This window comes from Amblyomma americanum, chromosome 1 (genome assembly GCF_052857255.1).
Source record: "Amblyomma americanum isolate KBUSLIRL-KWMA chromosome 1, ASM5285725v1, whole genome shotgun sequence".
Classification (NCBI taxonomy): Eukaryota; Metazoa; Arthropoda; class Arachnida; order Ixodida; family Ixodidae; genus Amblyomma; species Amblyomma americanum.
In genome coordinates, this window is record NC_135497.1 from 353,547,388 (window position 1) to 353,574,312 (window position 26,925).

The window sequence follows — 26,925 nt, forward strand, 5'->3', positions numbered from 1 at the left end:
GATTGACCGCTCGGCAGACATTTATGTTTGGCCAATTGCAACAGCGAATCTTTAAGGTAGCTTCCCTGTTCGTTATTTTAGCACGAATCACCCACTGCAAGTGCTTGTTCTGGTGGGCACACATTGCGGTCGCATTTTTAGGAACAATGCGGAGATGCGAGGAGCGCTTGCGTGCACACACGTGTGCCGGTTAAACGCCACACGTTGGTCATGAAGCCATCATATTTTCTCATTTGCATCTAATTTTGAATCAGCATGTCGGCGGAGGCCCGACGAAATTTCACGTTCGGGGCAATTGACAAATCTCTGTTTCTGTCGAACATTGCTACGCTATCGTGGCCAAGTGTTGCTCGAACGCCAGTATCGACCAACACAGTCCCGCGATTCGAGAGTGGCACTGCTCGCTCTCCACATGGCTGAGGCGCTATGCTAACGAGATCTCGTCCTTGGACAGCACAGACCCCATGTTCATTTTGGGAGGACCGTTCAACGGATGTTTTCGTCTCCTGGAAATCGGCGCAGAAGCGTCGCCAATCAATAGCTCCCGAGCATGCATATAAGCGGCGCGGGATGCGCCCTTCCTAGCTTTAGTTTCGATGCGATGATGTCGGCGTCCATCTGCCTGCGCGTATTCATATGGACCGGCTGCCTGGTCGGCTTCCTCTATCAGACCAGCTCCATGCTGTCTCTCTTCTTCGAGTATCCATTCTCAGTGACACTGGTCGAAGACGTCCGCAAGAATCTACTCTTCCCGGCTGCCACTGTGTGTCTGCATCGATGGTCTGTGCGTACGATGTACCCGGCTTGGCAACTTCCCCAAAGGGACACTATAACGTCATTGGGATGTTTTTGCGTAGCTTTCCTAGCCGGTTCTACATGTGCACGTACTATCGGAGACAAAAGTCTCCAATTCGCGCTAGAGGCAACCAGTTAGTATAAACTTTGTTATTGGCAGGTGTGCTTGGAAACTCTGCTTGAGGAGGCGAACGCTGGACTTGGCTTCTTTTACTTGCACTGGAGTAAACCCAGGCGATCGTTCGCACGCATCGCTGCAGCATTCCCAGATTGCTATTCGATCGCCCAGGATACTTTTCTTCCCGATGGTACACATGTGGAAAGCTCCAGACACGGGCGGTAACAGAGTGCTAAAAGATTCGGCTTTTCTCTATGCTTCTGGAGGCTTCCCCAGGAGGACACCCATGCGCGCCAAGGTGCGCATGCGTGCCTGAGCCCACGGAGCTGTCCTTTGCCGAAAGATGCGCTCAGGGTTGGATGGATACATTTGAGCCGCGATTTAGAATGCGCGATAGTGAATGGCCCTAGGGCGGAATGTTCGGAGTACCATTGCCGTGACTCTTGGGATCTCTGCAGATCCATTGAGCGGTCGTGCGTTCAATTGGCCTTTCCCTAGGAACTTCCATTTTTGTTGTTCTTGGCATGTCTAATCCGCAAGCAAGTGCGTCACAAAAAAGCACTGTGAGCATAAGCGGACGGAGGCTTTACATTTTTCGGTAGACAAGAATGGAGTCGGAGGGATAGAAGTGTGTTAGCAGCCTTACACTGCATTACACGACTTTCTCTGTGCAACGCATTGTCTGAGCTTGGCAAGGAAATAAATGGCGCATTCTGTTCCAGTTATAGCGCGAAAAGGTTACTAGACTTTCGAGTCGGATCTTTATCCTTGGAACGAGAGCGCCCTGACCTTTTGTAATCGAGCGTAAATGAAAACACACAACAGCTGTTGCATTTCTGCTAAGTCGGGTGACAACTGACGCCACAGATAAAAAGAGCGTGAGGTTTTTTAGCATGCGAAATTTTCATGATGCGACTGAGTAACTGTATACTTATTTGCAGGATCGACATTTCCAAGCTCTGTCGCCATTACGTCAGTCAGTGTGCTGGCGAAGAAGATGTGAGTGTGACTGAAGTCATGCGCATTACTACACGCGAGCGCTAGCACAGCTAACCGAATTTTCGCCATGTACATGCGTCAAAGTGTTAGCTGAAAATGAAACTTCTCACCTGGTAAAGGTAGCATATCCTAATATCAATGTAGCATTCCACAGGGATTAGTGTCGTCACGGCGCTGCCGCTGTTGTCGGAGGCAATTTTTGTAGATTAACGCGGACTGTACGCAGGGTTTTGGAAGGAAGGGCTGTGAAATGAAAATACTTGCTATAAAGAGGTAGGTGTCGAGGAAGAAACGGTGCGCAGTCTTGAACACATGACTGAGAAAATTCCGAGACTCACTATATATACCACCTAAATAGTGTGGATGCTGCATTGTGGAGCCTTGCATATATATCGCCCTCTCATATATGTGCATTGTTTCCGGCCACAAGTCAACGGAGCGGTAAAATAGTGTTGAACTGAGGTAGTTAATTCATACATCATGGTAGTTGTAGCAGAAAGGTTAAGAAGAGAACACAGAAAGGAGCAAGCAAACCGACGTGGACGAAGCTGTGAATGAAGGAGCGTGATTGGGCTTGTGGCCCGCAGGCCTGGGAAAGCTATACCCGGCTTCATCATTTGTTGGTACACAACTGAATACTGAAAGCTGTTGGCGCGTTGCAACGCTGTGTAATTGGCTTAGCTTACGCTATGTTATACCACGATGATAACGCGAGATATCTCACGCTTAATTATGATTTGAGGTGGTTTTACATTTGGCCCCTGATTTGCTGGCGCACCAGCAAATTAGGCGATGACGTGGCCGGTATACTCGCCGCGATCGCACACTTTTCCAGTAACTGAATTCACCTATACCAGGTAGTCTCCTGCAAAGCAACTCGGCAAATCTAAATACGAAGCTTATAGTTGAGCGTCCAATGCGCGCTCTCCAATCGCGTGTATGCTGACGGATACATGCGCAACACAAGTCCGCACGATTTTCCCCCTGCATAAATGAACTTCGAAGCAGATAGTAGCTGCAGGTAGAACGTCATCTAATCTGACAGTAAAATAACGCCTCTGTGTTGTAAATGATGTTGTGCGATGGCGGCACCGTCGGCAGTAATGGCTCAAACCCACAACAAAGCAAGACCTTGCTCCGTGTTTACCCATCGGAACAGTGCTTTCGCACCGATATGAATGCCGCAGACGCTGCTGGATCCCGAGCGGTGGCACTTCCTGCGAAAGGAGGTGGAGGCTCGACTCAAGGTGGCCCACCTGCCGGATGAGCTGTTCCTGTGCCACATGCGGTCAAAGGTCACCGAATGCGCTTCTTTCGCGTGCAACGCCGCGTGAGTATACGCTCTTCCGAGTGACACCGTTGGGAAACGCTGCGATGCACCAACTTGCCCAACTGTCGATTCTTATGAACTGGAATGCGAACAGAAGAGTACGTCTATCTTTGCACATGCGCTGCGCAACCCGCGGGCGACAATAACACATAGGGCGACAGTCAAAACTAGATCAATTCATAGAACAGGGATCCTCGTTTTGGGCCTGGCTTTTTACCGGGTCACGCGGAATGTCTGTGCGCTCATTGTTCGCATTTCAGCATGCCATGAACACATCATATGCACTGGTAAGCCTGTCATTACCTCCCCTATTTTCTGTGCCTCCCTCCTGGAGTGCTTCTGTCTCGGCAGGTCAGCAACGAGCCGTAGCGAAGGAAGCACTTTTTTTTCACGGGACTCTTGTACTCTTTCCTCCCCTCCTCCTCCTCCTGATCCCGCACCTGCCCAGGGACTCTACTTGAACATACAAGGTATGCACCTATAGTAGCCTGGTAGACAATTGACAAAGGCGATAGGAGGCAAATAGGAGTTTCATTTTTCCGCTTTTCTCGCTTTTCCCCCTCACAGCGCTTCGCTCCGCCCTCCACCCACACAACCCTGGACGGAATTTTAGTGAACGAGGACCATAAATGTTAACGCAGTAAAATGCGTGCCAAGAACAGGGAACGCGAGTTGTACAGCATACTTTGTGGAAAATTAATTGAGCGCGAGGGCTTCTTTTCTTGCTTGTTAACGCACCATCAGCGCGCTATCCCGTATCTTAGCGTCACCGGTTCACTGAAACTTGAGAAGCGTCTAGAGTTCTCGTTAAGTGAGTGTTAAGAGCGTGTGATTGATGGTGCATGAGCTAAAGAGCTGTGTATTCACGTTCCAAGGTGTCTCCTTTCTTCTTGGAACAGCGCACGGCCACATAGTTCGCTCGAGCTAAAGGGAAATGTCAGCCTCTGCTCTCGCGAAGCTGCTCCGGGCGGGAACGAATGAAAGATCTGGACCATATTTAATTTTTTTTCTCTCTCCCTTCAAACCTCCGGGGCCGCCAGCATTCGGCTGACTTACTACAGGCACCCGAATGAAATGTGCTACACCATCGACGCCTACCAGTGGACCAACTCTCAGCACCCGGTGCAGCGGTGTGAATCTCCATGGAACTACGGTCAGCACCTTGCTTTACGCCTTTCGAAGCGTCTGCATGCCGGCTCGCAGGAAAGCACCGTTTTGTATGGCACAGTCGGGTAACGACTTTTCTTACTATCTCGTTTCTACCATCTATGTTGCTCTAGTGTCTAAACTACTCCTCACCCCTTCGCTACGCTGCAGTATCCATGCCTACTTCGGAAGCCTCATTAAGAGCTAGGGCAGGAAGGCTGTATAAAGCGGGCAAGCACTGCTTGTCGAATGCCGCATGATCCGACGGTCGTTCCGCTGTGCGCCTTGACGTCGCAGAGCTGGTGCTGCGCGCCTTTTGGGAGCGCAACGCGACGGTGGCGCTGCACGAGCCCGACGCGCTGCCGCTGGTGGTGCACAGCCCGTACTCGTGCCCGCCCGACAAGCTCTCCTCGGTCATGATACAGCCGGGCATGACGTACACCATAGCCGTCTCGCAGGTACAGTACTGAATGAGGCATGGGAGGACAACGCCATCTCCCTCTGCGATGTTTTAACGGCAGCAAAAGACGCGTCTGTTGCTGAGAAAACTGCATATGAAAATTTGCCCGCCACTCAATTCAAACTCATCACGTGTACACCGGAAATGACTCCGTTTTGAAAAGAATGTCGGTGTTAGAGGCGTGGTCTAGTCTCTTGAATCCACCCCCCCCCCCCCCCCGAAAAAAAAAACTGCGTCGACGCATCGCAGTTAACTTGCGAAATCGGCCGATTATGGCGACACCTGAATTAAGTTTTTTGGTCTATTCTGGCTTACAAAAGCTCCGTTTTCTGTGAACAGGTCCTCGTTTCTCATTAGGATGCGGTAATTCATTGTTTCAGGCCACCTTCAGTTTCTCCACAGAGTTCCATTTAAGTTGTTTCGTCACAGATTAGTTTAAAAGTACCAACGCGAAAGGCCGTGTTGTTGGTCGCAAATTTCCACCCCGATAGCTGTCGACCTAAACGAGATGCAGCGATGCGGGAACGCTATTTCAGGCCGTTGTGGTGTTGGTGAGCTTTCCTGAAACAGTTGCAGGTATAGCTAGCTCTTTATAGTCCCTTCAGCTGAGCGGCCTTCGAGCGTGGCATGAGAGACAACTTTCTTCACCATCCGAACAGAAGCCGAACGAACTTTTGCAACTTGTGCGTGCGCGCATGCTGTACGCGTGAGGTGCCTTTTGTCAGCGGGCAACTTAAGCTAATCAGGGTTCAAATGTGTTTGCCCTCAGCACGAATGGAGCGGTTTCCGCGCTTCTGACTGTCGTGCGTTGCGAGAGGCGCCAAGCGTACGTGCTCATTTTTCATTTCATCTCACCGTTTTTATTCGTCAATTTCTGCTTCGGAAGACGTAGATGTTTTCGCCCATCAGTATACGTGTTGCATAGCTGTTTTGTAAAATAGCGTTGACCCCCCCCCCCCCTTTTTTTGTCACCCCTTGCCGGTCTGCGCTCTGGCGTTTAGGGTCCCGCGTCTAAAATTTCTTGTTAATATTGCTGGCGTCCTGTGCTGTGCATCAAATTGTATTGCATTGCGTCATGTGGTATTTAACTGTGCGTCTTCCGTATGTTTACTGCGCCAGTCTTCCAGCGATTTTATTGTTTTCTCTGGAAAGCAGAAGCCAGCGCCACTTTCGAGCACCAACCTCTTCCTCATATGTTCATGTCATTAAAACAATGTGAGCTAAATGAAATCAACATTTCTAACGCAGATCATTAAACTGAACTTAATTTCAGCGCAGGCCACCACATATACCTTCGTGGCAGCCTCGGTTTCTACACTGAGCGGCGTGTGGTTCGGCAGTGATATGTGCATGAGGCGAGGGACGGTTCACTCAGTCATCCGTTGCCGCTCTCTGCATTTTGCCACACACAGGAAAAAGTGGAGCGTTTGCCGGCCCCTTACAAGTCGAACTGCATAGACTACATCTCCAGAGGAAATCAGAAGAAATATTTCGGATACTACACTCAGGACGTAAGACCAATCGTGTAGTTTCCTTTATTTTTTCTTAAGGGGGGTGAGGTGAGCAGCGGTGTTCAACACACATGTTGAATACCACTGCTTACGTTGGTCACAAAAATTCTGACTTCTCGCCGGCGAACTGGTATTCTGCAAGTCGCGCAGTTTCACAGACAGTCCCCGATTCCTATTAGAGACGCTGTAAAATGGTTAGATACTCTCTTGGCATTCTTATGTACAAACTTGTCAACAATATAATTTCTCTTCCTCTCATACCACAGTGTTAACTTGTAAACGACAGCATAACCCGGTTTGCACTCAATAACAAGATTGTCCTGCCTAAAGTACGCACTAATTACAAGAAACAGGCAATTAATTTCTCGTCAGTTGCTGTCTGGAACACTATATCATTAGAACTAAAGAATGCACATTCAAACTTCAGCTTTAAAGCCCACTTTAAACGAGCAATTCTTGGCTAAGAGCCCTCATTGCGATGAATTCGATTCCTTTTTTTCTTACATGTATTTTGCACTGCGTCCTAACCCTCGTTATAATTCAGTATGATATATAATTCAGTATGTTTCGCTGGTTTTATTTAATAGCTTTTTAATAGTGTTTATTTATCTCCTATGTATCTCCTTTATGTTGTACCCCATATGTATATATTAAATTTCTCATATTCGTCTGATCTGTCGCAGCAATTAAATGTTTTACACGGTGTATTTGATTAGGAGGTGCCATTACAGTCTTTGACTTCGTGACCCCCTTCTGTATGATATACTGTACGTATGTAAAATATTATCAAAGACTGATTCTGATTATTACTATCTTCTGAGTGTCTTACGTTGGTGCAGCAGTTACCGTCGCATTATGTTCTTGCTCAAAAAAAATGTGTAAAAGGGAACAATCAAAGATGCATATCGAAGTTTTCCTTATTGTGCAATTGGGGGTCTCTGTTGTACATGAGCACGCAAATGTGTTCGTATACCCATGTGGCAGCATTGCAGCACAAGCAAGTGCTGCAATTATGCCATATCTGAGCGGCAGTAGCGAGAGCTGTGACCAACAGAGCGCATTTAGCTCTCTGACGACACTATATATTCTGTCTTACGTAAATTGTGCAGCGCTTTTAGCTGTTTGCAGCACTGCAGGATAAAAGCGCTTGCTTTAGCTTTCACCACGCTACACGTTTGTAGTTCCACAGCAAAGGGGTCGCTTCGAAGACATTCAGTTGAGTGTCCCTGCTTATTCTCCCGCAGGGAGATGAGTTGTCGCAGGGAGATGAGTTGTGCGACTGTTTTCCCCGATACTCTCGTAACGTTATTCACCGAGCGGCTACCACATGATCCCGATGGCGTGAGATAATCCACTGCGTTGCGGTGCAGCTGACATCACCGGTGCAGAGCTGATTCTTCGCTAGCTCCAGCGTCATACCGGCTATAAAAAAACCTTTAGTATAGCAACCCTTACCGTTAACAGAAAACCGAGGCCACAACTGCGCGTTTTCGATATTCACCAGAGGCGACGACGGTGTACCGAGGCGCACTTTTTACCATGATACCGTAACAACGGACGCCTTACGCATTTGGCCGAGTAGACATTCGCAGTTACTGCCCGATCATGAACTTGACCAGCCATGAAACTTAGCGGTTGCAGTAAAGTGACCAAATGCGGGCCGAAACTGCTACACGTCTGTATAGGGTTGTGCAGTACTGAACAAGTAAGCTATCGGTGTTTCATTAGACATGAGAAAGGCCATGAGACAAGCCACGCTTATGAGTTCGTTTTGGCCGGTGTCTGACCCGCATTCGTTTCCCGGCGTGCATATTTCGGACAGCCCGATTGCGCATCTCATCATGCATGTCGCATGCGCGCGCTGCTTCTGGATTTTTATGCATTCTTCACATCGTCTCAGTGGTTGTGACCTTTATCAATGTTTTATGCATTTTTCCGTCCAGATATGTGTCCAAAACTGCGAGATGTCGCTGGAGATGAAGCACTGTCAGTGCGTTCGCACGCACCACGAGTTTGCTGCAACATTTGGAGGCCAGGTCTGCGACATCATCAGGGACGGTATGGAGTGCTCTACATTTCGGCCGGATTTGCATGTTGGGCCGAAATAACATGTGAGGATTGCATTCCAAATTGCATTCGATGTATTTGCATTCCTTTCGCTAATCGTCATTGGCTGCAAGGAACACCTCCCTCTTATGGTTGGTTGATATCGTCCACCGAACCCGTCAGCTCATTGGGTAATAAAAATGTAATAATTTGGGCTGAACAAAGAGAGTCGCCGTATTATAAGGGCCATTGTGATTCACATTGTTTGGGGGCGATCCCAGGGTGCGAATCCACTTGACGGGGCGTCGTTACCAGAATCGCAGAGCGGTGTCGCCCGTCTTTCGGTTTTATGTAGTTTTTTGGCTTATGCAAGCGCTGCTCGCGATAAAAATGACATACTTGGAATCTAGTGACCCTAATTGCTCAATTTAGCTTGACTTCTGGTGTACGTTTAAAGGGATAGAGGCACCAACATTTTTGTTGTGCATTTTTGCTCTGGAATCATGCGTAATACAATCGTAAACATGAATCACGGCGTGAAATCCGCCTACGCTCAGAATGTTTTTTTTTTGTTTCAGTTTCAGCAGTTGGAAGACAATTGCGATGCCACAAGTGAGTACCAGATCACGTGAGGCATACAAAAGCTGCAGTATAATAGCTATTTAATCACTTGCTGTCATTCCGGCTTCTGGAACAGTTTTGAAGCCACAAAGCAGCGTTAATATTGCAGTTTTTTACGCCTCACGTGATCTCATACTCACTTGTGGCGTCGCAACCATTATCTGACAACTGAAACCGAAACTGAAACTACAGAGGAAAAAAATCATATTAAGAATTATTTGTTAAGCCCTGACGAATTCCACGTGGTGATGCATGTTTACTAATGTCGTACGCATCATTCCAGAGCAAAAAACATTCCTCAAAATTTGGTGTCTCCACTCCTTTAAAGGGCAACTGCACAGGTTTTAAATTCATCGAGCTTAAAGGGGTCGAATGTGTGAAACTTGCAGGTTAAGCATGCGAAGTTCTTTTGGGCTAGCATTTGATGTGGTGACTTAAAATCCGCTTGAAATCGCTATGGCCTTGAAGATTCATCGCAGCGCCAAGTGGGAGGTACATGATGACGCGGTCTACGGTATCGGTACATTTCCAACGCATCAACGCTTACTTTGAATGACGAAAATCAACGCCACCGAAGGCAAAGCCCACCGATCGTTGTTTCGTAGTAACCAACGACGCATTGCAAGGTGCGGTTGCCGACAGCTAAAAATTGAAATCTTACCGTCCGTGAAGTCAGAATGAATTTCTATGCACTCCTCCGGTGCAGTGAGGAGAAACCCGACATTTAATGGTCGATTACGTCATTATCTTAAAGGCTACAGCAAAAAAAAGCTTAGCATGATTTTCCTGCAGCCTATATAGATTCGAATCCATGAATGTTGCAGAATTTTTATAAAGTAGTGCAGCTGCCCTTTAACAGACAGCTTAACGAGTAAAGCTGGTTTTTCTGCATTTTTAGTCTTTGTGGGGCAAAGCACTTGTTCCAGGATGAGATAACATGGAATCAGCCCGTAGATTCAAAGGGCACCGTGGCTCCTGGTGATGGAGGCACGTACCCGGTAGTTTTAGAGTATTTGTCGCAAGGGCGAAAAAAAAGAGACACAGGACGGAGAAGGAGAGCAAAGACAAGAAAAATATTACGTCCGAGGTGTTTAGGGGACTAACACCGTTCCCACTTTGCGTTGTTGATCTATTCGGCCTTATCGTGCTATCTGCTAGCCCTCCTAGTTAGCTCAGTTGATAAAGTGACTACCCCGGGAGGAAGTGTGAACCCGGGTTCGAACTCCAGATAAGCACAAATTTTTATTCAACTGCGAAGCTTCTGTGAAAGCTGTATAGCTTTACTTTGCAGCCGTACCGCTGCCCTTAGGTGGATTCTAATGAGTACTTGCGCTCTTAATACAACATGATTGCGCATGTTCACATCTCTGGCTCTGTGATATGTTTGCCTCACCATTTGGAAAGAGTCCGATTGAAACATGTACTTTGTTTGCACTTGTCACGTTGCGCAATATACGTTCAGTGTTCTGCGCTAGACCTGATATGCAGCGGTATGCCGCTATTGAGGGGGAAAAGAGGAAAAGGGAAGGACTACTATACCAGGTGTTTCAGGGAAGACTTTCTGAATTCTTCTGTGTCCTCACGATGCGTCTGTCACCCTCTCACCCTTTCTCTGAAAGACAGACGTACCGTGAGGATTGTCCTGCACGTCGACGACTACATGGTACTATGCGCAGTGAAGAAGGAAAATGAAACGGAAACGCTAAAAGACATCGCACTGACCATCTTTCACCGTAGCTACCCGGGGCACAAATTCACATGGGAGCTTCCAAAGCACGGCTCCTTGCGCTTCCTTGACCTACGCCTTGTATTCTCCCCGGGGCACCTATGCTCGAGCCTCGAGCAAATAAGCAGTTTCTCCCTTTCAAGTCAAGTCACTCCAAAACGTTGAAAAGAGGAAACGCGACGGCGGCGTTGCAGTCTGCTCTAAACAAGTGATGTCCACATCAGGTGGGCCAGCGCCTTCAGCGGCAAATCACGGCTTCAGGAAGCGGGGTTCCCTATGACAATGCTGTGCAGCATAGCAGAAAGCCTCGTGCTGCTGAACAAGCGTGGCAGAGAGGGGGAGAGAGCACCAGAGGAAACCACGCAAAGAAGTTTTCCGTGGTTCCCTATGCCCATTGGCTGACCCATAACCTCAAGAATATCGGGAAGAGGCATGGCATCCAGATCATTTCTACAGCACCCAGCAAGGCGAAAGACATGTGTGCGCAGCTTAATGGACCGGATAACAAATCCCTGTGTCAAATCGGACACCGTACGAAGTACTCTGAGTGCATTCGAGGCATTGTTTATCGGATCTCTTTATTCTGTGGAAAGCATGTTTAAACGACAGAACCAGAGAGCACGCAACGGCTATGGCCGGAAGTCCGGCATCAACCTTGCGATGCCTTCAGGGAATGTGGGATATGCGAAAAGCAATCAAGTTCTGCCTACCTTCACCACGTGCAGGAACTGAAAAGAACACAGACAAGCTGACTCGAAAAATCTTGGAAGCCGGGGCCATTCGTAATTCTGGAGAGCAATGCGTCAGTTCTCCATCGGTTGGCCAACGAAGAAAGAAAGGAATTTCCTGCGTGGCGACGCATGCCGATGCTGATCATAAATCATTCAAAATGCTGGCAGTTCCTCAGTATGAATATGCGGCTTTTCTCATTAGTCTTCAGTTGTCAGTGCAGAATCGTGCTCGTCGTGTGTGTGCTACTTTTTGGTCTTCGTTTCTCTCTGCTGCTGTTTTTAATTGAAGTGACCTAGTCACAGGAGTTGGCGTGCTAGACGTTTGAACTATCTGTCATGCATAGCAGTGCAGGTGTGTGTTGCGAGGGGCGGTTGTCCCCTGCGTCAAAGAGAAAAACTGCAGTGTGCCCTTCAGAACTGACGAGCTTTTAAGTTTTCGTTCTAAAAAAGGCACATTTTATCTTTATGTTAGCCTCGGCAGCGCACGCTGGCAACACGGCCTCTGTTGGATAACCGGCTATCCGCTGGATAACGGCTCCATTTTTGAATGTCATGGACAACCCCGCGAAGAATGAGGAACCTGTGTAGAAAGCAGTCGAAATAGTGTTGACGTCTCGCACCGTCTAAGCACACGGCTTAAAATGTGCCAAAACTTCTTTTTGTACACAGTAGACGATGCATGACAGCTCATGCGCTACATCTGCAATGCTAGAGGACATTTGAACTTATTGCCAGGTTGTCTTATACCTATGTCAATGTGAATGGTGCGGTGGAAGTGGTCGGCGACCAGGAGCCTTGTGCGTCGATGAAAGAAAAAAAAATAGGGGCGATCAATTGGATTGACGCGGAGGAAATGCGATACCATTCTTCTTTCACTCCCCTATTTATTCCAGTTCTGATTCTATTTCGATTCTGAGTCTATTGTCTTTCGCTCCCCAATCTATTCCAATTCTGCTTCTATTTCAATTCCGACTGCGTAATGAAAAATGCACCACATTCTTAGGTCACGGCGAGTCTTCATATCACTACCGACGCAGTGGCGCAGCGGTTAAGCGATGCGCTACTGCACTGGCAGGTGGATGTTTCAAACATAGCCACCGTTGGGGATTGTGAGGCTGAGGTGGCTCTTCCCGAGCAATGCGACAAGGACTGTAGCTCCTGCAAGCCTCACGCTTGCTTTATTCTGCGTATAGGCTTGCTTTTGCCCGAGTCATTTTATCCTTAGCTATTTTCATCTTTGCTGAGTCATTCTTTGTTAGATGTCTTCTTCCTCTCCCTGACAATTGGAGAGGGGCAGATGAGAAGGAAATGGTTGACAGGTGGCAGATAGACAGGGGCAAATTCCCCTAAACACCACCTGGTAGGTGGAAGCTTCACACAGACGCCGCCGGACAGTTTTCGCCCTCATGGCTCCCTAATGCTATCGGATCAAAACAGTTCCACAAGCACTGATGAGCGTCGAGTGCCCTTTGAAGATGCGGCAAATTCAGTACAAAGCCAGAAAATATTTTCTTCCAAGCTCTGACCAGCCAATTCACAATGTGTTGGGGCTGGAATTTCGAGAGCTTGGTTCGCCGTGCCAGCTTCACTTGCTGACTAATTTCCATAGGTGGCCAGAAATTATGCAGTGGAGCACACGATACATTTTAATTCTTTTTTTCTTTATCTTGACAGACGCGAGGATTGACCGCTAGTTGTAGCATTTACGTCGGCAGTGCAATTTCGTTGCTCTTTGTTTCAGCGATGTGCAGGGCCTGCCTCTCGCAGAGAACGCCATGTCGCTACGAAAACGTTTCCCGAAAACATTGTGAGCAGTGGTGTCGTTGGCTGCGGTAGCCGCTCTCCAACAAAAAGGAAGAAAATCGAAAACGTCCAGACAGTCTCTCTACAACCCAAAATCCCCGAGAGCGCGCTTGAATGACAGCGAGAATGCGCTGCGAGAGGCTATGGCGTGCTTGCTGTGTGCCCAGACACTACTGCTGCGCGCATGTATACAGACGGGCTCTCCAGTGGTTGTTAGGACAACGGCGCCTGCACCGTGTCGCCTTTTGAACAAAAATATGCGCTAGACGTTACGTGATACGCCCTATGCTTTCGCACGTCAAGCAGACGGGTGAGGCGTATCTTTCGGAAGAACTTACTAGCCTGGGGTTCTTGCCGCTGTTTGCGCCTTTTGCGCTTTTAAACAATAAATCAGTGCTTATTTAGCGCAATAATAAAAACAAAAAACGACGGTCGAGTTTCGTAGTTAGACTAGATGCGATTTAGGTGCGCTAGCGCTTCGGTTTTCGCTTTGGTTCCGATGTTCGGTGTGTGTGTGTGTGTGTGTGTGTGTGTGTGTGTGTGTGTGTGTGTGTGTGTGTGTGTGTGTGTGTGTGTGTGTGTGTGTGTGTGTGTGTGTGTGTGTGTGTGTGTGTGTGTGTGTGTGTGTGTGTGTGTGTGTGTGTGTGTGTGTGTGTGTGTGTGTGTGTGTGTGTGTGTGTGTGTGTGTGTGTGTGTGTGTGTGTGTGTGTGTGTGTGTGTGTGTGTGTGTGTGTGTGTGTGTGTGTGTGTGTGTGTGTGTGTGTGTGTGTGTGTGTGTGTGTGTGTGTGTGTGTGTGTGTGTGTGTGTGTGTGTGTGTGTGTGTGTGTGTGTGTGTGTGTGTGTGTGTGTGTGTGTGTGTGTGTGTGTGTGTGTGTGTGTGTGTGTGTGTGTGTGTGTGTGTGTGTGTGTGTGTGTGTGTGTGTGTGTGTGTGTGTGTGTGTGTGTGTGTGTGTGTGTGTGTGTGTGTGTGTGTGTGTGTGTGTGTGTGTGTGTGTGTGTGTGTGTGTGTGTGTGTGTGTGTGTGTGTGTGTGTGTGTGTGTGTGTGTGTGTGTGTGTGTGTGTGTGTGTGTGTGTGTGTGTGTGTGTGTGTGTGTGTGTGTGTGTGTGTGTGTGTGTGTGTGTGTGTGTGTGTGTGTGTGTGTGTGTGTGTGTGTGTGTGTGTGTGTGTGTGTGTGTGTGTGTGTGTGTGTGTGTGTGTGTGTGTGTGTGTGTGTGTGTGTGTGTGTGTGTGTGTGTGTGTGTGTGTGTGTGTGTGTGTGTGTGTGTGTGTGTGTGTGTGTGTGTGTGTGTGTGTGTGTGTGTGTGTGTGTGTGTGTGTGTGTGTGTGTGTGTGTGTGTGTGTGTGTGTGTGTGTGTGTGTGTGTGTGTGTGTGTGTGTGTGTGTGTGTGTGTGTGTGTGTGTGTGTGTGTGTGTGTGTGTGTGTGTGTGTGTGTGTGTGTGTGTGTGTGTGTGTGTGTGTGTGTGTGTGTGTGTGTGTGTGTGTGTGTGTGTGTGTGTGTGTGTGTGTGTGTGTGTGTGTGTGTGTGTGTGTGTGTGTGTGTGTGTGTGTGTGTGTGTGTGTGTGTGTGTGTGTGTGTGTGTGTGTGTGTGTGTGTGTGTGTGTGTGTGTGTGTGTGTGTGTGTGTGTGTGTGTGTGTGTGTGTGTGTGTGTGTGTGTGTGTGTGTGTGTGTGTGTGTGTGTGTGTGTGTGTGTGTGTGTGTGTGTGTGTGTGTGTGTGTGTGTGTGTGTGTGTGTGTGTGTGTGTGTGTGTGTGTGTGTGTGTGTGTGTGTGTGTGTGTGTGTGTGTGTGTGTGTGTGTGTGTGTGTGTGTGTGTGTGTGTGTGTGTGTGTGTGTGTGTGTGTGTGTGTGTGTGTGTGTGTGTGTGTGTGTGTGTGTGTGTGTGTGTGTGTGTGTGTGTGTGTGTGTGTGTGTGTGTGTGTGTGTGTGTGTGTGTGTGTGTGTGTGTGTGTGTGTGTGTGTGTGTGTGTGTGTGTGTGTGTGTGTGTGTGTGTGTGTGTGTGTGTGTGTGTGTGTGTGTGTGTGTGTGTGTGTGTGTGTGTGTGTGTGTGTGTGTGTGTGTGTGTGTGTGTGTGTGTGTGTGTGTGTGTGTGTGTGTGTGTGTGTGTGTGTGTGTGTGTGTGTGTGTGTGTGTGTGTGTGTGTGTGTGTGTGTGTGTGTGTGTGTGTGTGTGTGTGTGTGTGTGTGTGTGTGTGTGTGTGTGTGTGTGTGTGTGTGTGTGTGTGTGTGTGTGTGAACTGTTTACAAATCGTTATTTTAAACCCTGCGAGATGTATGTCGGTGTGGTCTGTGCAGCTGGATAGCTGGATTGCACAGCAAGGCGGAAATGTACGTGATAGAGCTTAGTGATTAAACGATTAATTAAAATTAAGTACTCAACTTTATTACTTTTTATTTTAGATGCCAACATTATATTACGAAATTGAAGGCCTTGAACATAAAAGCTATGTCCTGTTCCTAAATATTCTTTATCGGCCATACAGTTCGAAGTATTTAATGCGGAAAATATGCATTTTTTAGATCGTAAAGTTGGCTTTTCGCAACGAAATTTTTAATGTGGCGTCTGTCGCATTTTTAGTACAGCAAATACGGAAGATGTTTGTCTATTTTATGCCGTGGAAGCAGTTAACTGGATTTCCGCAACAATACTACGCCCAGCGACGCCATTTTAAAAATGTGCATTGCGGGAAGCCAACTTTACGAGCTAAAAATTGTGCATTTTTGTCGTAAAATATTTCGAAATGCATTGCCTATAAAGAAATTTAAAAACTGGACGCAGCTTCAATGTTGACAGCCTTCAATTTCTTAGTATAATGTTGGTCCCTGAAATCAAAAGTAAAAAAAGCTGATTAGTTAATTTTAGTTAACTACTCGTTTAATCACTGAACTCTATCACGTACATAATATCCGCCTTGCTGTACAATTCACCTGCAAAGACCACACCGACGTATCTCTCGCAAGGTTTAAAAAAATGATCTGTAAACAGCTAAAAAAAACACCCGGTATATATACGCACATACCTCTAGGCAAGTTGCCCACAAACCGGTGGGCAAGTTGCCAGCCTGCCACAAAGAAAGATTCACACAAACACACAACGGCTAAATGCGGGGAACGGCCACTCTGAGTGGTATCGCACTAACAGTAGCAATAATAATAATCACTGCACCATTTGAGAAGCGAAGCTCGCACAAGTGAGGATGTCTGCCTTCTTCGTGTTTCAGACATATGCACGAGAAAAGTTGAAAGCTTGGGGACCTACCAGTTTTGCCTGAGCCAATGCCGCGTAGCCTGCCAGTGAGTACGAAGCACTCTCAGCACGCACGCCTTCAGCACACGAGCAAAAAAGTTAGAGGAGGATGTGCGCTGAGGGCTCGCATGTTTTCTTTTTTCTATGCGCAAAACTTGTGGTTTGGTGGTAATTCTTATGTTCGCGTGTTATCCTTTGCTTTGTTTCGGCGCAATCTTTTCAGTAAAAGTGGCTCTTGATGAAAATTCTGATGTTGTGCTTGTGAAGCCTAGTGAGTGAAGCCTCCACCCTCAAGAAGCACCTAACCCCCACCGCCACCCTCGGCCACATCCCCACCTCACCTGCATCCTCCGTATAAAAATATAATTAGAGTAAAAGTATCACAGCAACCATCGAGAGTCAAACGAACTGCATCGCAGATTTCTTGCATCAGGCTTCATTATCGTCCCGTCAGTTTTTTCTCTATCTTTATTTCCTTCGACATAAATCAGTCGAGAACAAGGACATATTCTCTGTTGAATGCATCAGATTTTCTCAATAATACGCTTCTTTTCTTTTTCACGCTTAATGTCTGACTACGGACTCTGCGGTCGTCATTTTAATTGAAGAGAAACGAAGTACGACGTGAGGTTGAGCAGCCTCACGGTAGACAAGGTAGGTACAAATACGGCGCCAATGCTTGCAAACTCAACCCTTAGTGGTTTGTTGTTTACACTAACGCGCCTACAGTGTTTTTCGTGAAGCTACGAATCGGTCCCTGACAAGTAGGTTACTTTGTTTTATGAGTGAGAAGCCACTGCACCCTTTGCGCGGTTTCTACAGCGGCACTTGCTGAAGGGACACCCGAAGTTTGCCTTGCGCGGCGACCCACGAGGCCACTTTTTTGTGGCTTTGCTGCTTCACTCGTCGCACACATGACTTCTCCCCCGTGCCCGTGCTCGCACAGTATAGCCGGCGCTGGAACAGCAATATTAAAATACTCTCACATTGCGCAAGGTTCCCTTAGCCTCCACTTTCAATTCACGTATATACGTCTCGTTGTCTCCCCGGAGGCTGTTCCCAATTGGAAGTTTAAATGGTTGGTGTCGCCCTTTAAACTTTATATGTGAAAACATTTACTCTATCAATATGGAGTAAAATGTGTAAAGTGACCTATTTTACTTCCTGCACTGAATAATGCAGCATAAAGAAGGATTCTCCTCCTTGTAACTTCCATTTTGAAATGTAGTTTCTTGGTCTCAATGCTCCACAAGTCCCCAATGGAGTAAAAAAAAAAGCCACTTTGCGCCGTCCGCACTGCCACATAGCGTCTCGTCTGCTTCTGGTCAGTCGTGCGATAATGGCGGTGAGTGCCGACCCCTTGGCTGCCATCGTCGCTGGACCTCTGCTCACTTCTGCTCCTTCACGAGTGCCTGCCGCGGTACACAATATCGGCTTGTCGCCGTTTTCCGCTGCATAAGTGAACTGCTCCTGTGAAGTCTCCAGCGCTCCGAGCATACCTGACCTTCCTTTGTTAATGTCGCCACCCCGTTAGAGCCCCCGCTTAGGCCTCGTTCCCAGAGCTTTTTTCGGTGTGGTTCTCGCGGGTGCGTTGCAGCAGGCTATAGTGTGTTGCATCAGCAAGGAACTGTGCTAGAACATAGTTTCAACTCCGAGCTCTTGGTTGAGCTGATGAGGCTACATTTTTCGTCAGTCATATTAAGAAACCAAGGTTTAAAGAACTGAAGATGAAAGAGAACACTGCCATACCATAATACCTTCGGGGGTGTTCTGATTTTAAACTTTTTCTGCTCTGGTTTTTAGTCAACTATATCGTGGTGCATCGTCGTGAAAACTACTCTAAGACGCCTTTTCAGCGTTGAAACAGTGATTCTAATGTTACATCGCTTAATCTACGATCATAGGCAACCAAACGAGCTCGTAAAGCAAAAGTGGACGACAAGCAGACGACTCCTGGTGCCTCCGCCTACGCCGCCGCTGGGCTTGCAGAAGGCGAAAAGAACGCGTGACGCGGGGCCACATTAGGGCAGAACAGTTTCCCAAGCTGGGTTACCGGTGGCCCCCGCAGTTACCTGTCCGTTTGTGGCGCTGGCAATGCTGTAAGAATGAGTTTGAATGAGGAGAAATGAACATGATGCCATTTTTGGGTTCCGTTTCTGTGGGTAGTAAAATTTTACTCCCTTGTACTCCTAAATACCTCCCTTGTTTAGGTGAGTATAAAAAATACTCCTTTTATATAGAGTAAATAAAACCTCCTTTTAATGTGCTCTAGAGGAGAAGCCATTTACTCTCATTTGGGCTTTTCTTTTTTTTGTTAGCAGCGTAGGGGGCATTGGCACAATACAGGGGCGCCTAAAACCGCATTTAAAAACAAACAAAAAATGAAGAGGACTGAGTACGATAGGTAAAGTGTGCTAAGCAAATTAGCTCAACTTGGCTAAAAAAGGAGGCCCTCCAATGAATTTATAGCTTATACGCGCAACGTGCAGTGGTCGCTCTTGAGAAAGTGTCCTCTGTGGTCGCTTGATACTGGTCGTCCTGGATGAAGACGCACTCATCGGAGCGACGGGGGGGGATGTGGTGCAAATGTTCGTGCCAGCTGTATGCCCCGAGGAAAAGAGAAAACGAGATGATTCTTTTTTTTTTTTTTGCACAGTTAGAAAATTGAAAACTGCAATAAGGAATGCGCCAAATCAAGGTCCGCATATTGCTATTCTGATTTGAATATAAGAAAGATAAAAAAGAAACTCGAAAACAGTCCATACGCTTTGCCTCATTTGAATAAAACAATGATTAGTACGAGCTCGGCACAAATATAATCGTGTGTTACTTCCCACTTTCACTCCCAGTCTGACTTTGGAAAAGACATGTAAGTATGAGTCAATTCCTATTATTTTCTGTGATAATTAGTTCTCTGTGGCTGTGAGCTATTGCTCTGACTTGCAACGTTAAGCAGCAAGTTAGACTTTCGACGGGCGTTAACCCTTTCCAACTTTCTTCTCTGACGGCATCTGCAGGGCATCCCAGAGCGCTTGGAAGTATCCGTGATTTCAGGTGCTTTCTATACGCCTGGCGCGGTCACAAAATCTAAAAAGTGCACCGGTTACAGCGAATAATTTGTCTTTCAGTGCTCAACTACTCATACCCACTTTTTTCACAAGGTGACCTCCAGGTAATGTGAGCCAAGCGTTCTAAGAAATGTCATGTTCATCGTCGTGCGCGTGAAACACTCTCTGTGTGCATGATTCCCACTGACTTCACCAGTCAAGAACGAAGGCAGACCGTCTGGCTAATATATGTTATTTTAGACTGCAGTGTCTTATAAGAAAATCGCAACAAAGCGGGAGTTAATGTGACATGCGCCATTCGCTTATGCATGCACGTGATCGGGGCTCTCCGCAAAAGTAGCTATGCACGCAGCGCCGACACGGCTCTGTTTAAGCAAAGTTCCAAGGACTCCGGAACTTTTTTTTTGAGTGGGGAAGGCGGTAAAGAGGTGGGGCCAAGACTTCATACTTATTTTGTTATTTATTTAAGGCTCATGTACGTAATAATTTTCATTATCTATATATTTTTTATTTTTCAATGTTCAAAGGTTGGTCTAAACTGTCACGTTCGGGTGACGACACTCTAGCATTCAGGAAGACAACGAAAAGGCTTCCAAAAGAAACTGTTTAAGAGGCTGACTCGCGCCGCCCACTAAGAATTGAATGGCCCGGTGGCGGCGTTGGCCACAAGTGTGTTCAGCGGTCATCGAACTGAATGCATGCAGTTCTTGGCCGCGCTCAATTTAAAGCTGACAAGGAACATTCGAGATAAAGAACCAAAAGCAACTACTACAATCTGGAACAATGTGGAAGCCTTTGCACGCGGCCACGATCAATGGAGATAAGTCTGGTCGCACCTCGCATTACAAAACAAAATAATAAAGATGCGTGCCGGCGGTTTTGAGTGCAAACGAACAAACGGCACAAAGATTCGCGGAAATATAAAACGAATTTAAAAGGGAAGCTTTATGCACGAGGAGAGATCAATTGCATTTAAAAAGTTTGGCATGGTTTGTTTAAATTCTGCTAATCATGATCATGTGTACGGGTCAGTCTAGTTCTGTTGGGACATGACTGGTTTAGGTTACTCATATACGAAATGCTTTACAACTGGCTACGAAGCCAAGTAGCTCAGCCTCACTGTACTTTGCATTAAAAGAGTACTAGAACTGAACTAGAACGTGTTTCAATTGTCAGAAATGTGATCCAAGTGCAAGCAATTGGAGACGGAGGGGGGGGGGAATCGTCTTCCCCCTCCCCCTGTTCCGTGGTCCTTGCAAAGTCCTAAGCACGAAATATGCGGACGATCTGACCTTGCGCAAGTTCATGTCCCTCTGCTAGCGTGCCTTGAGATGGAGGCGGCAAAACTTCACCTTACTTTCAGAGGGGGCCGGAACTATGTTCAGTTCTCCGAAAGCCATTTTGCAATACGGATGCGAATGAAAGTACATGCAACGGTGAATCCTGTGCGGCCCTTTTAGAGAAACTGCAAGCTGCATTTATCGTATAGGCGAGAACTTGAACAATGCCTTCGGAGACTCCGTTGATTCCGACCTTTTACCCATTTGTGGTATCTGTCATGCCCTTTACAGTCTTGCGGTTAGCTTACATAGACTTTTACTCCTCTCATCGCAGGAACAAGTTCTCATTCATAATAAAGTTTTCGTCCGACACGCAACGTGTTCTGCAGTATCAACCTAATCTTTCGGTAAGAACAACTTAAAATGCCTTATGTATACGGCGGAAGTAAGCCTCCTCCGAAGCTCGCTGCATGCGAGTCTATGCACTGAGCGCATTTGCCTCTTTACCTGCTTTGCTTCGTCGCAGTCTGTGCTTTTCGTCTCGGTATAACTCTGGTCTCTTATTGGGAGGAGGAAACTCGCCTGTTCGTTTTTTGGCCATCAGAAAGAACAGGTGGAAATACAGCACTAATGCCGAAACCAGCGATCAATCAAGATTTCGACGACGCTGATCCCAGTGTGCACCTTAATTTTCACCAGCAGCCGCCCACCCCCTCCCCTCGGCCCTACAGAGAGAGAGAGAGGAAACAAAAGTTGGAGGACACCTCATTGCAATTAGCTGTGACAGCTTTGCGCTAGCATAAGAACCTCGTTGTGAGCTGTCATGCACGAGCACACGTACCATACAAAGCACACATGTCATGCATTGCCACACGCACCATGCATGACTGCGGATACAATGCATCACCACACATCACCATGCATCGCCACCCTCTGGGACTTTTATTATTTAATTGCACGTACTGCAGGCCATTACCATGGCTCAAACAGGAGGGGCAATATGAGAAAGACAGGCGCATTGTCACGGTTAGAATAAATGTTACCAGAACACAAATAAAGGACACAATAAAAATCATAGCACTGAACTATATAAACAAGCAAATCTAGACAAACGTTTCCAACGTAAAAAGAAAGCTCTAAAATAACGCTTCCATTTATTTATGCATGACTGAACATAGCTTAAATGTAATGTTGAATCAGTTACTCGAACGAAAGAAGACGAACGTCCATTGTATACGTACTATACGCAGACACAGCCATACGGAGACAGAGAAACTATGCTGGTTTATACGCCATTAGCGACCTGAAACGACCCTTTTTTCATGCTAACGGATGACAAAAGTGGCTCAGTTTCCATTCTAGGTTTTACTGAAAAACGGGAATGTTTTGTACATACTGTGGGCTAACCAATGACATTTTCATCTGTTTCTATTTGTAGATAGTGGAAGCATTCGGCTACTTCGGAGGATACGTAGGAATCTGGCTTGGATTCTCGCTGCTTTCAGTGCTTCTTAACCTTGAAGCGCACATGGCTAAAGGTTTTGCCAAACGGCTGAAGAGGTAAGTGCGCAAATTGTGTTTCGTTTCAGACAGTTCAACACAATGTAGAGGGGCCACAACACATTACAAATTTTAAATTAAGGAGCCTCGTTCTATTGTGCGTAGTCGCACCAGAGACGGCGGCTTTCATTGCTCCTCGAAGCCTACACATTTCCGAGTTGAGCAGGTCCAGGCATAATCTGGATATTTCCAGCACACTTAGTGCACCTTGCTTGTGTGGCCAGAGCCAATACAGTAAAAATATTGTCTTAGTGCGATAGCAGCGGTAGTGTCGCTTCCAAAAAATGCCGGCGAGTGTCTTGGCTCGAGCGTGAAGCTTCCACCCACGAGAATCATCACCACCAGCCACTCCCCTCCCACCCCCGATCCACATCCCTATCCAGTAAAAGCATTCATTAGAGTAAAAGCATCAAATTCATCATCGAGTGTAATTCCAACTGCAGCTTTCTCGCGTCAGGTTCCATGGTCGTCTTGTCAATGTTTTTCTTCTTTGATTCCATTCCACTCTTGTCGACCGCCGCGGTAACTGGCACATAGCGGAGGCGTGGCGTGGCGTCTCTGTGGGAAGCGAAGAAGAGCGGAAGCATTAGAACGGAATTACAATGGAATCCCTGTACTATTTCGGCCATTGAAATACCGCAGTTCCATTGCAGGCTACCTTGGAACGTGTGGTGGCGTAGCAGCCGGTAGAATGAAGGATGCTGCGACGGTAATTCGAATAATAGTTTAACGAACACTTTACGCCATTCCATGCAAATCAGCCAGTCCTTGACTGTCAGCCCTGTGGTAAACAATTAGGAGACTTTGCTGAATGCTCGCTTTACCAACGAGACTAATTTCAGCGCGATCTTGTTTTGGGAATCTTTTTTTTTTTTGCTTTCATTTTACACGGGGCGGCAGGCGCGTTTCATAGACCTTTTCATCGGGCGAAGAGGATCTCGAAATGCCTCCTCTCCGGGCTGTTGCACACCGGCTCCGCTGCCGTTTCCACCGCACTAACGCGGGGTGCACACAACAGCCCGGCGATCAATGTGGCGACGCCCAGGAAGCCCTCATTGGAAAGGTCTACATCCACATGTATGCATCCTAGTATTGTTCTGGGCAATGCAGCAAATCTTCAAAGCTCCAAATTAATATTGTCCACCAGGATGGTTCTTCAACTTCCCAACATGTACGTGATGAAGCAGTTGCCCATTATCTCGCTGCATATCCCGCAAAAAAAAAATGCTGTTTACTTTAGACCATTATTTTCCTTCTTATGTGTGCAATGTGGCAGTATGTGATGCCACTTGTTAAAGCACCGTTAGTTGCCACTAAGTGCTTTAATTTAAAACGCGCGTAAAATTTGAAACTCAGTAATAGCGGATGGAAAGTGAGACTGAAGCAGGCAGAAAAACACCACGTGGAGCCTCTGCGACCCCGCGGCAGCTTCAAGTGCGCTCTGCCCGCAGGTGCGCTTATTTGCCCGTCTTCCTGTCGCAGAGTCAAGACAGCCGATGAAGCCGTGGTGGTGTTCCGGCTGAAGCAGCGGTTCTGAGGCCTTCGTCCCGGGCTGACGCGAGGCGGCTGCGTGGACTGCTGCTCGCGAGGCTGTTTTCTCGGTGCAGCGAAACAGTACACCTACGGATGCATCGATCCCGCCCCGCGCTCAGAAACTTGGCCTCCAAAGGCGGCAGCCGTTTCGTCGCGGATTGTGAACGGATGATTGATTCACACACCACTACGTGTCGATGTTAGATAAGTAGCGAAAGGAAACCCGACTCCAATTTGAAAGAAAGAAAGAAAGAAAGAAAGAAAGAAAGAAAGAAAGAAAGAAAGAAAGAAAGAAAGAAAGAAAGAAAGAAAGGGAGAAAGAAGCGCACATTACTTCCGTCTCCAGTGCATGACGTAGCCTTAGCCCGACGTAGACGTAGTCTTTATAGCACTGGAATGTCTGAAGCGCCCACCGAGAGGAGGAAATGAGCGAGGTGGCGCGCTGCGCCCGATTCGAGGCGAGGTTTGCTTTCAACGAGTATTGCTTCCGCGCCCGGCTGTATGCGCAATCTCTCCGAGTATTTCTTGTTTATTTTTTTCTCATCTCGTTGTTTTATTTCTGTCTCCCGTCGGATGCGCTGTAGAGAAGATAAATCACCGCCTGCGCGTCTTACACAGCGCCACTGGATTTTATTTTCCCCGCTTGCTGTCGCAGCACGAAGCGCCCAGCGCAAGCGCAGCGAACAAACTCGAGTGATCCGGATTACAATAGCAAAAAAAGCCTGATGTATGTCCTCTCTTTTTTTTTTGTTTCCTGCGTCGCATAATGCGCGTATCCTCACTGGCCGCTGCAAGTGGGCAAACACCACGAGCAGCAGGAACTGCTGAAGAGCCGGCACAATTTCCTCGAGCACTGCCCTGCGGTGGTAGAGTGCTGACTTGTCCCGCTTTCAGTTTATGCTGCGCGTGCCCACTACCTACATTGACTGCCGCCTTTGCACGGATAGTGATGCGTGGCATATTATATTAGCACAAAAGCTGGCCATGTGCACATGCGCTCTAATGCGGTGTTCTGGAACCCATCCGTGTTCGCTAACGACAATAGCTAATAAGCGCACTGCTCCACATGCAGTACTTAAAGTCTGACTCCACGAAAGGTGGTCTCTAGTTATTCAAGCGCAGGTGGAGAGGGAAATGGAGACAGAGAGAGAGAGAAAGCGGCTTGCGGCCTGTTTTACACATATAGCTTTATACAAAGGGGAGAAATCATTTTTAAAGGTTGTTGTTTCCTCAATTTATGACACAGACCTGAAACAAACGATCCCCACGCTCTGCCATCACTCTTAAAAAAACAACGGTTGTAAAAAGGAGCAAGTGCAGCAGTTACTAACTCTCACAGCATTTTACTACTTTTATTCCTAAATATTTACTATTTCTTCTAGGTAGTTTAAAAGCGTGCTCGTTGTTGTTGTGTGCTGTTGCGCACAGCATTAGAGATGAGTGGCTTGCTCTGGACTGAGTCGCGATGTGAGGGCATGGGTTTCCTTTCTATTCCAGGTTTTGTATAGTGCTGCAGACCTTTTCTTTTTCTCCGTTTCAGGTTTTAGAAAACATGTTACTGGTTCTTATTAAAAATCACAGGAAAATTTTCGAAACGATAGAGAAGAAATTTTCCGACCATCACTGAAAGAATAAAAAATGCTTGCCTGCTTCGGATTCATGCAGTCCCTATACATTCTAACACGGGGATTTCAGATCTCTTGTCAATACTGGTGTGGGGTGGGGGGTGGGGGGGGGGGGGGAGTCCGACACCCTCGAGACCCCCTGCCTTTATCCCTGATCATATGTTGCTAATAAGGATTCAAAAGTTTTAATGTTAGTCAGGGACCTTTATGAACAAGGATTTATTTCTGTCCTGGTCACTATGGAATTCGGTTTTTACCACGCGCAGGTAAGGCTTCTACCATTGCTTATGCGTTATCACGTTAATATAGTCGCGTTCAGGAATTGGAGCGACGAAAAACTTCTCGGAAGATGTTTCACGAACACGAAGTATAGGTGAACGCAGGGCAAAAGGAGGCGGGACGAAACACACGCGAGCGGAGAGGCGGTGAAATTCTGGCTAAAACTTCATTGAATGAGAGACGAAACTTACACGCCAACTGTACGGGTGCAGAATCGCGACCATGGTAAGGGACAGCGCACTGATTATTGAGACAAATGGATCGGTGAAAGGGGAAAAAAATACAATGTATACACAACACAGCAACAAGCAATAATACCGAGACGACGTCGAGAAAAAAAGATAAACGGCTGTTACACCTGCAACAGCAGAAAAAAAGTTAAAAATACGAGGCGAAACTAGCAATTATAATCAAATAAAACAACAAGCCACTGATCAGAAAAGTAGGCAGCGTGAAACAAGGTGATTACAAACATTTATCCGCAAACAAAGCTGCTTGGCTTTAAGTTTTGTTGGAATCCTAATTTTTCTTTTGCTTAATTGTATATGCTTGTTATTTTCTAACTCTCTTCCAGGTAAAAACGCAGTCTGATATCCATATGCAGATGTGTGTGCTTCGTAGTGTCTCTTCTGCGCCGCGTTTACTTGTTCAACAGAAACAGCCTAGCCCCCCAAAAATGTTGATCCACTTAGGCATCTGATCTTACGCGCCTGCACTGCACTGTGGACAAGCCTTGCGATATGATACTGCCGGCGCCATCGCTTTGGAAATGTGAAGCACGAGCCGTTTGCTGAAGCTCACGAATGTTAATGCACATGCGTTTGATGCAGACGAAGCCTATTTAATAGTGCATAAGCGGTCATGAGCACCGATCACAATCGCAGCGCGGTCCATCCAGTCTCGCGCTGTCCCCGAGCTGGTGACCCGCGCTGTCGAAAAATAAATTCGCTTTCTCTGTTTGCGCTCTGTCCACTCAGTGATATCGAACACAGCATAGCCGCTTTCATCCCCCCGAGAAAGGGCAAAAGCATCAAAAGCAAGAAGC

General features: G+C 47.1%; 1 protein-coding gene across 1 annotated transcript; it reads left to right on the top strand.

Annotated features, from left to right (window-relative positions):
- Positions 1–604: 604 nt before the first annotated feature.
- On the top strand, positions 605–25,683 carry LOC144121680 (degenerin mec-4-like). The gene is made up of 12 exons (XM_077655026.1): positions 605–763; positions 3,100–3,242; positions 4,283–4,395; positions 4,686–4,846; positions 6,261–6,359; positions 8,303–8,417; positions 16,510–16,582; positions 17,144–17,189; positions 19,385–19,404; positions 21,218–21,290; positions 22,322–22,443; positions 23,926–25,683. Exons 1-12 carry the CDS (start codon positions 605–607, stop codon positions 23,978–23,980), a joined length of 1,179 nt encoding a protein of 392 aa, XP_077511152.1. The 3' UTR covers positions 23,981–25,683.
- Positions 25,684–26,925: the final 1,242 nt, after the last annotated feature.